General features: G+C 33.4%; 1 protein-coding gene across 1 annotated transcript; it reads left to right on the plus strand.

Moving 5' to 3' along the window:
* The first annotated feature begins 2,094 nt into the window (after positions 1-2,094).
* On the plus strand, positions 2,095-9,458 carry LOC125061886 (mitochondrial chaperone BCS1). The gene is made up of 7 exons (XM_047667522.1): positions 2,095-2,515; positions 2,612-2,751; positions 3,271-3,483; positions 4,266-4,404; positions 5,249-5,443; positions 6,323-6,457; positions 9,142-9,458. Exons 1-7 carry the CDS (start codon positions 2,193-2,195, stop codon positions 9,260-9,262), a joined length of 1,266 nt encoding a protein of 421 aa, XP_047523478.1. The 5' UTR covers positions 2,095-2,192; the 3' UTR covers positions 9,263-9,458.
* Positions 9,459-10,632: the final 1,174 nt, after the last annotated feature.

The raw sequence follows: 10,632 nt of genomic DNA on the forward strand, positions 1-10,632 counted from the left end.
TATAGCGTCGCAGTAGTTCTATTGTATGCTACGAGAGGGCAGTGTAATAAACTACTCTCCATCCGTCTTACAAATTTTCGACGAGTTTAAAATTGTTTACCCATTCCAAAAAAAAAGCGTTTACCGCCGCTAAAGAAGTTTTCACTTCAAAAAACAAAAAAAGCAATAGATAAAAACAATCCTTGGTGCGGATTATATATCCATATTAGTAGGGTCTCTCTTAGATGAAGGAATTTATTCCTAAAAGTCTGAGCCTCTGCCGTAAAAGGATTTGATATCAGAGAATAATTAATATTGTAGTTTTTACGCTGTATAACAAATTTTAATAGATAATTCATATTTTATAAATTATTGATTGACATTACATGTATCACATTATATCCAATACTACACCTATTAAAAATTTAACCATAATGCATGCAATGCAATGGTTTACATAAATATGCTATAATCTAGAATATTTGCATGATCATAGTGTGCGTTTTCCAATTACAGCACTAGAGCGCATTATGCGGCATAATGCTCAACGTTGAATGTTCCAACTACAGCAACGCTTCGCACAATAATTGAGCACTCTCAAAACTTATGCTCTCGCGTGCTTCTCGCAATCGATACCAACACAGTGACAGAAAATTTACCAGTGTTTTTCTTTAAGTTGGCATTTATCGAAATTTTCGTTAGTAAATATTGTGCGTTTTCCAATTACAGCACTAGAGCGCATTTTGCGGCATAATGCTCAACGTTGAGTGTTCCAACTACAGCAACGCTTCGCACAATTGAGCACTCTCAAAACGAATGCTCTCGCGATGCTTCTCGCAAACAATACCAACACAGTGACAGAAAATTGACCAGTATTTTTCTTGAAGTTGGCATTTATCGAAATTTTCGTTAGTAAATATTATTTATTGTTGAAAAATTTGTAAGGCTTTCGTTTCGTCGTAGATTTTGAAAATAAGTAAAGTTATTTCAAACTGCTAAAAAAATTAATATTAGTATGGATGAAGGTATAAATAGTTACATTTTTTTTATATTCCACATTTAAAATATGAATACAATTTTATTTTAAAATTCGGATCTGTAAACAAATTTATTTTACAGGATTATACTTTAGAAAAAAATTCAATGGTTTTGAAAAAGTATATAATTTTTTTAGAAATCATTTAAAAATATTACTCAAAACGTAAATGATGTAAACTTCTTACATCAAACGAAATATTTTACTGTTAATTTAGCTTGTTAAAACCTTATATTCTTTAAAGGTTTTCTATTATTTCAATAAAAAAAAATGTTAATTAAATAATTTGATGATTAAATAAGCGTAAAAAGTTTTCAACCAATTATTATTGTTTACCACATTATTTATACATGAATGAGGTTGCTAACTCAATTCTTACAAATTCAACATTTTTTTTACAACACTGACTTAGCGCACTCTGCTGATGCATTTGAAAACTAATTCACGTTCCAATTAAGCTTCAGCATTATGCGGCATTGTGCGGCATTGAGTTGCATAATGCTCTGTAATTGGAAAACGCACATTATTTATTGTTGAAAAATTTGTAAGGCTTTCGTTTCCTCGTAGATTTTGAAAATAATTAAAGTTATTTCAAACTGCTAAAAAAATAAATATAGAAATATAAAATAAATAGTTACTTTTTTTATATTCCACATTTAAAATATGAATACAATTTTATTTTAAATTCGGATCTGTAAACAAATTTATTTTACAGGATTATACTTTTGTAAACATTGCAATGGTTTTGAAAAAGTATATATTTTTTTTAGAAATCATTAAAAAAAATTACTCAAAACGTAAATGATGTAAAGTTTACCACATTATTTATGCATTAATGAGGTTGCTAACTCTATTCAGAAGATTTTTTTTTTCAACACTGACTTAGCGCACTCTGCTGATGCATTTGAAAACTAATTCACGTTCCAATTAAGCTTCAGCATTATGCGGCATTGTGCGGCACTGAGTCGCATAATGCTCTGTAATTGGAAAACGACAACTTACTGACTTTGATAAAATGTAAGGTGTTAATGTCATGTGTCAAAGTCAAAATCAGCTGATTGTCATAAATACGTCAACGGTCAAGATTACAAATATTGCATTGCGGCTGGCTGTATGGCGTAACATTTAAAAATTTACCTCAAAACTCAGATTTTGAACTTAAATATAATAAAACAATATGCCGTTAACAGAATATGTGGCGTCATTATCTCAAAATCCCTATTTTGGGGCCGGATTTGGACTCTTTGGTGTGGGTGCCGGTGCAGCGATTTTACGTAAAGGTTGTCAGACTTCTATGATGTTATTTAGAAGACACTGTATGATAACACTAGAAGTTCCATGTAGGGATAAATCTTATCAGTGGTTGTTGCAATGGATTACTCAAAAAGGCGCGAAACAAACCCAGCATTTGAGTGTAGAGACGTCATTTCTCCAGAAGGATACAGGGCAAATAAAAACAAAATATGACTTTATACCTAGTGTCGGACAACATTTCTTTAGGTACACAATGCAAAGTAACAGGCAACATTTACTGAAACTATGTAATGTGTAATAGTTAAGTTTTAATTATATATTGGGATGACAATAAATTTACAGATACCAAGGTGCCTGGATAAAAGTTGACCGTGTAAGAGAACAACAAACTCTTGATCTTCATATGGGAGTGCCATGGGAGACTGTCACATTAACATCCTTTGGTAGAAATAAGCAACTATACTATGATATTCTTGAAGAAGGTAAATTATCTTTATTAATTGTATTGTGCAATAATGACATGGCATTGGGCTTGGTCAAATTCTTGGTTAAAACTTAAGATCAATAGTATTTTAATCAAATTTTTGGTGTATAATTAAACTCTTGGACGACCTACTGAAAAGAGAATTATAGGACGACATAAGAAACAATGGACAGATGGCCTAGATAGAACTAGCCGAAACTGGATGAATGTTGTTCAAGACACAGAGAAATGGAAAAATATGGTGAATACTCTAAAAGGGGCCATCGAAAACTAGACCACTAAAAAAGAAATCTAACTTAAACTTTTTAAAATGTATACTAGCACAATAAACTTATATTATGGAATATAAACTAACAAATTTTTGTATTGATTAATTAATAAAGCATTAATAATTAAATTCTTGTGAAACAATAATAACTTAACCTAACAATTACTGCTTTAACAATGATCAATGACACATACACTGTAAATGTGCGTGTTACATAACTTAAGTATAACATTGACTTTACTATTTCAGCTAGAACTATGGCTCTCAAACAGCATGAAGGTATGACAGTGATGTACACAGCAATGGGATCAGATTGGAGACCTTTTGGTCATCCTAGGCGAAGGCGACCAATACAAAGTGTTATTTTACGAAGTGGCTTAGCAGATAAGATAGTTGCGGACTGCTTAGATTTTATTGATAATCCAAACTGGTATACTGATAGAGGGATTCCTTATAGACGAGGTAAGCAATAACTTTTTACCTATTTATTTTAAGACTTACACTTTATATTTTGATGTGAAACATCTATAGCTGCACGTAAAAACCATTTCTGACGTGGCGATCCGTCGCCACGCTATATGATGGTATTATATACACTCTATATCCAGTGTGTACGGTGTGTGTAATTCAAAGTCACTGATTAAACGAATTAAGTAGTAACGATTTGAAATAAATTCGTAAATTTTTGTATTTAATGAATATAAATGTTTATTCAATAAATAGTCGTCGTTATCTGGAAAAAAATCGTAATATTTTATTTTATCATTATCACATATGTAGTTCCTATCACAATCTGTTCTTTTCTGCATATCACTTTTACAAAATAATGTCGATGTTTCACATCTTCCAGGCGTCCCGTGACGGCTCACATTTTTTTCACTGAATATATTATTTACATTCACAAATGCATATAGATAATTATTCAATCTTGCATATTTTAATATTTGAATAAAAAATCAAATAAGATCTTATATACAAAATATCTATATATCTAAAGAGAAACGCTTTTTACCGGATTAAAGTTATGTATTATTATAAATTTACAACTATTTGACATAATTTTAAAGTATAATTTTAAAGCTGTAAATCACGCGAAACGTCGGATAAATTTAAAATTATGTCAAATAGTTGTAAATTTATAATAATACATAACTTTAATCCGGTAAAAAGCGTTTCTCTTTAAATGTGTAAAGGTTATGTTAATCAAAGACAATACTATCTATATATCTGATCAATATTTTCAGGCTATCTGCTCTATGGTCCACCTGGTTGTGGTAAATCTTCATTTATAATGGCATTAGCGGGTGCTCTTGAATATAATATATGTGTTTTGAATCTCTCCGAAAGGGGCTTAACGGATGATAGATTGAATCATTTATTGAGGTAAGGGCATTATATATTTGATTATCCTCCAACTGCAAGTTTACCTTGGAGTTTCTGGGCTCGATTCTCAGCTAAATGAAAATTTGATTTAGGTCAAAAGATGTTTACTTATGTGAAGTAAATAATTAAAGCAATGCATATATTGACTACTACTGACTACTCTTACATAGTCTAGGTGTTAAATCTTCTTGTGCATTATTTTTTTTTCTACATAATAGTCATTGTTTTTTTTTTTCAATTTATGTGTATGTGTACACACAAATTTATGTGTCTTAAACATCATTTAAGTTGAACAAATCATTCAAAAACACTGTAAAATTATAACTCTAGAACCTTCTAGTAGTGCAAGTGTCCATGGACGGTGGCACTTAATAAGGCAGCCTCTGGCATGGACGGGTCTAGGGGGTCATGTATCATGTCCATGAACAGTGTCACTCAAAAAGGCAGCCTCTGGCATGGACGGTTCTAGAGGTCATGTATCATGTCCATGGACAGTGTCAATCATTAAGGTAGCCTCTGGCATGGACGGTTCTAGGGAATCATGTACATGAACAGTGTCAATCATTAAGACAGCGTCTGGCATGTACGGGTCTAGAGGGTCATGTATCATGTCCATGGTCAGTGTCAATCGTTAAGGCAGCCTCTGGCATGGACGGTTCTTGAGGTCATGTCCATGGACAGTGTCAATCATTAAGGCAGCCTCTGGCATGAACGGGTCTAGGGGGTCATGCATCAGCATCTGCTTCCCTGGTGTACAGGGTCTTGCTGTGTTACAAATTTTTATTTATTTTATTACCTAATAGCTTTAAAACAAAATTGTTGCCAAAAATATATTACTTTTTAGTGTGGCACCGCAGCAATCAATAATCCTTCTAGAAGATGTCGATGCAGCATTTATTTCTCGAGAAGAATCAGCACAGCAGAAGGCAGCGTATGAGGGACTTAATCGAGTGACATTTAGTGGATTGCTCAACTGTCTGGATGGAGTTGCATCCACGGAGGCCCGAATTGTGTTTATGACCACAAATTACTTGGAGAGGTAATGAATCTATACTCAAAAGATATTTTGCCCCTAACTAGTAGGTAAACCTTAAAAAATTAAGTCAATTTTTATGAATTCCTGTTTATAGTCATGATGACCAGACTCTTTATTATATTATTAGTAAACACAAAAGATTAGAACGTGTAGATACTTTAGACTTTTAAAATCTACCGAGGTTAGGTTAGTAACAAGTCCGTTCCGCACGAAGTCTCGAAATAAAAGTGAGTCAACGCCGGTGTTGCCACGCTTTATATAGGTTTCTGCTACAAGATGGCGTTAGTCCGCTAACAATATTGTAATAGAATGAAATTTTAAAAATATTATAGTTATTTAAATATGTAGTACTTAAATCAATCCTCGAGGGTATTAAAAATGGAGGACCTGGCAAGAGATTTCATTTTTAACCACCAAATATTTTATTTACAAAATGTTTGTAACGAACGAAAAATTGGCAATAAAGAGCCTACATCTTTCCAATAATTGACAATAGATGGCGCTGATATGCCACGTTAGCTAAAGATAATTATATATAGATGGCGCTATTTGCAAAAGAAATAAATAATACCTGCGTATAAAATCGCAGCCGTTCATGTATTACGTAAGCATTGTGGGGGGGGGGGGGGGTTTCTTATTTGGTGATTACGTCAACAGAAGTAAGCAAAGCTCTCAAAAATAATAGTACATAAACGTATTAATTTTTTGTAGGAATACTCGAAAATGCATTTTCAAGCATAGACAATGTGTGGGTAATATTTGTAAAAAGTATAATGTTGACGTAATCACCAAATAAGAAAATCAAAGACACCCCCCCTCCCCCTATAGTGCTTTCGTAATACTTGAACGGCCCCTTATTAAGTCCTTTCCTATACTAAACAGATTGGATCCAGCTCTAATAAGACCTGGACGTGTAGACGTGAAGGAATTCGTGGGCCATTGTGACGAAACGCAAGTGGAGCTAATGTTTTTGAGGTTTTATAAAGATGCCGACCACGCCAGGACGTTTGCCAAAAAGTAAGTAAAATATTAGCGGCCTGAGGACTTAGTCAAGATGCCTTAACTAAGGTGACCAACTAGTTTTTGTTCAAAAAGTAGCAAGCAAGTATTTCATAGGTGAAAAAATAGAAAGAGGAAAAACTTTATTACACGCTTTATATTAGCTTCACCTGTATGTAAGTAACCGACTCCTTCGGACTCGATTTTGACCCACTTTAAACGGACGGATTTTATTCAAATTTTGCGCACCTGTCAAAGATCGATGACAATGCAATAATCCGAAAAAAAAAATTAATTAAATAATAAATAATACTTTAAAAAAACTAAAAAACACGCTTTTAAAGCACATCAAACTAAAAAGTGAAAAATAATTCCTAATTTAGGCTGAAAATGGTAATGAACCAAAAATACTGGTATTATTGTGAAAAAGCGTGGGGCGCTCTGTGCCATATTTTTCGTTTATCGAGCAACCCATTCCCTCGTATGAAGGAAACATCGTGAGGAAATCGGCTTGCCTTGGACCGAAAAAGTCGACACGTGTCAGGCACAGGAGGCTGATCACTTACTTGCAATACAGTCAAAATCATTTACTTGCAATACAGTCAAAATCATTTACGTTTATCGTTTAGAACAACATACCGGTTATATTGACCAAAATTAAAGGTCCCGGCTGAATTCTATTGTATTAGGTACTTAATTACAACGTCATCGGCTGTTATAGGTCGGTTATCGAAAGCTGGAGCGTTCACGGTACTCACACTAATTTCACTATACAGTATGTTTAAAAATATGACTTTTTTCCCAAGCTATATTTAGTCTACTCTGGTTTTAGTAAGGTTGGGTGGGTTGTAAATAAATAAAAATGTTCACTAACTATTCTTTCAATACTCCTCTTAGAAACCCCAGTCGCATCTAATGTCAAATGAAATAGAACATTGATTCATTAAACTGTTTTTATTAAGATGCTTAAAATAATTAAAAACATTGTGCACCATTTCACGAGATTGCCCTGGTAATGTTTGAAAAAAGATCAACATGTACAGTAAAGATCAACATAAACAGTAGCAAAAGAAAAACAATAACTGTCTCTTTTATACTCATAAGCTTGACCGAGCGCGAGAGAGACGGACAGTCTTTTCATGAGCCTCGCGCTTATTCACAGACACTACACAAGCACAAAGTGTAAATGTGTTGAAGCCGCCAGCTTTAGATAATATACCTATACGACTAACGGTTTTTACAACCAAAATATATGAGTAGTGCCTTCGATGTTGTCATTATAGATTTTGATTATATATTACTTATATCATTAAGTATCAAGATTAATGTTGAACTAAACAGTATAAACTTAGGTATTGATTGATCGCTATTTAGCGTTTTCCATTTGTTCAGATACTATTACAATCGCCATTTGCATTCATTTATCCGTTTTTATCACTAGTCTAAATGTTATTTATTGATACAATTTAAAAAATAAACTGGAGCCTGGGCAAAAAAACATTTTTTTTAATTGCAACAATCTTTGAAATGACAACTGTCAAAGTGTGGTGTTTATTTGATTGTGTGGTTGTCAACTGTCAAAGTGTGGTGTCGAATCGTTTATGCGTGACCTAATTAAAACTATTAGATAGTTAAAAAAAGCTTTTTTTAACGAAATATTTTAATATCGAACACCCTCTGGCATTGTGTTCATGAGTATTACTTAATAACAGGTGAGCCTCCTGTCTTTTTGCCCCCAGTTCTTTTGACGGCTCATTTGTCTAGTGGTTGATACCCCTGACTGCGAATCCATGGGTCCCGGGTTCGATCCCCGGCTGAGACAAACATCGATGTGATGAGCATTTGGTGTTGTGCTTAGGTCTTGGGTGTTTAAATATGTATTTATATGTGTTAAGTCTATCTATGTATAATATATATGTATATCCGTTGCCTAATACCCATAACACAAGCTTCACCAGCTTAGCATGGGACTAGGACTAGATAGACAGTTATTGTTTTTCTTTTGCTACTGTTTATGTTGATCTTTACTGTTTGATATTATTATTATTTTATACATGTTGATCTTTTTTCAAACATTACCAGGGCAATCTCGTGAAATGGTGGACAATGTTTTTAATTTTTGTAAGCATCTTATTAAAAACAGTTTAATGAAAAAATTTTATATTTAATTTGACATCAGATGCGACTGGGGTTTCTAAGAGGAGTATTGAAAGAATAGTTAGTGAAGTAAAAGTGAAGTGTGTTGATCTAGATGGAGCTTATGTCGAAAAATGAAAAATTATTTACACAAACTACTCTTATACGTTCTTGGTCGGGCTTAGAACTTTTGGATCCACCCTCGTATGCACAAAATATGTATATGTATTTGACACATTTTTATTTATTTACAACCCACCCAACCTTACTAAAACCAGAGTAGACTAAAATATATAGCTTGGCAAAAAAGTAATATTTTTAAACATACTGTATGGTGAAATTGCATTAGCGTGAGTACTGTGAACGCACCAGCTTTCGATAACCGACCTATACTTAGTGTTGCCATAATCACAGTTAACTGTGCCCCCAGAGCAGGATTATTTTATTGGTCCGGCTTATTGTTTTCAAATGGAACTCCTTCTCCCTTTAATTTTAATTCCGTGTTCTGCTGGTTTTAACTTTGATAATAAAAGTGCTTTCTCAGTAAGTAATTTCCTTTTTTTCAGAGTAATGGAGAAAAAAAAGAATGTGAGCCCAGCTCAAATACAAGGCTACTTCATGTTCCACAAACATTCATCGCCTCTAGAGGTTCTGGATAATGTGGAGGCAATATGGACTCTTGGATAGTGTTTAGACAAGACCTTTTAAAGGTTGGAGTCGGACTTTGTTTGTGTGTAATAGGAATACTGTTTGATCTTGAATTTTGCGTACCTAAAGGTCCAGGACCAGCTAATCATCAAGCAGGAGTTAAAGATACAGAGGATGAGAAGCTTTGAACATGGGTTTTGACTGTACAACAAGCATTAGATAGTTACTAATAATTTAAAAAAAAGGGTGCGTGTACTTATTCACGCGCGTAAGAAGTTATACTTCTTTGGCATTATTAAAAATAGTTTTTGATTGCATGCAAATAATTAATTACAATTAAATAATCAAAGACTGGAAAAGGATTACAGTCAATAAAGTTCAGTTTACATTTGATTAATTAAATAAATAAATATTTATTATTATTATCTTTTATTAAGTGTAACATAAATTCTATTATTATTCGAATGTTGTTTTTAAATTATGTCCAATGCCGTAACATCTTCCGTGGGCAACTTCATTCTATTAATTTTGTGTCACGGTGCGCGCGCATCGTAAAATTTCACTCTCATCAATTTTTCATAACGCGCCTAAAGAAGTATAACTTCAAAAAAAATATATAAAATCACGTTTTATAGTTTCTCTAAAGCAGCCCCTACTCAGAGACGTGGGTAAGAGTCGAGACTTAGTTGAGTATGACTCCATATGGTCAAAGTTGGGAAGGCGTCATCTTAAACAATAAGACGACTTAAGATCTAAGTCTAGTTTCCTCACGATGATTTTCTTCGTACGAGCACAGAAAACAAAGAAAGTCCATTGGTTCAACCAGGGTTAGAACCTACGACAGGATAAGAGACGCTGAAGTCTAGGTAAACTGCCCTGCGATTCTGTAACTCACTTTGCGAACTCACACAGCTCTCAAAGCAGTCGTGAAGCAGTCATTTTATGATTTGGCATTCTGATAAGGAGGGAGCTTGTAGTTTATTGTTTATCAGAATGCCAAATCATAAAATGACTGCTTTGAGAGCGACCGCCGATGCGAAAACCGCTGTGTGAGTTCGAAAAGTGAGTTACAGAATCGCAAGGCAGCTCAAACAGTTTAACACATAATTTTAAGTATCATTTCTGTTGATAGGTTATGTTTTTAATTCTGATGTTGAAAATTAAATGTTACATTTTGAATTCCTTGTATTATTTTTATTTTTCTCATATCTATTTTAGACTATTTAATAAAAACACATTTCGAAAAAAAACGACGGGAGTGCCGGCAGAAGTGAAAACTTGAATATTAACGTTGTGCATTTTTGATATGGTTAGGGAATAATTTTGCACGAGTTGCTTTAATTACCAGTATAAAAGTACTATCATTTATGTGGTAGAATACAATATTTATTTATTGCGCTATCGTACAC

Source organism: Pieris napi, chromosome 24 (genome assembly GCF_905475465.1).
Source record: "Pieris napi chromosome 24, ilPieNapi1.2, whole genome shotgun sequence".
Classification (NCBI taxonomy): domain Eukaryota; kingdom Metazoa; phylum Arthropoda; class Insecta; order Lepidoptera; family Pieridae; genus Pieris; species Pieris napi.

Excerpts from the sequence above, each read along its gene's own strand:
- LOC125061886 (XM_047667522.1), top strand. The coding sequence starts at position 2,193 with ATGCCGTTAACAGAATATGTGGCGTCATTATCTCAAAATCCCTATTTT. Across the intron at positions 3,484-4,265 it reads AGGGATTCCTTATAGACGAG|GCTATCTGCTCTATGGTCCA; the intron begins GTAAGCAATAAC and ends CAATATTTTCAG. Across the intron at positions 6,458-9,141 it reads GCCAGGACGTTTGCCAAAAA|AGTAATGGAGAAAAAAAAGA; the intron begins GTAAGTAAAATA and ends CCTTTTTTTCAG.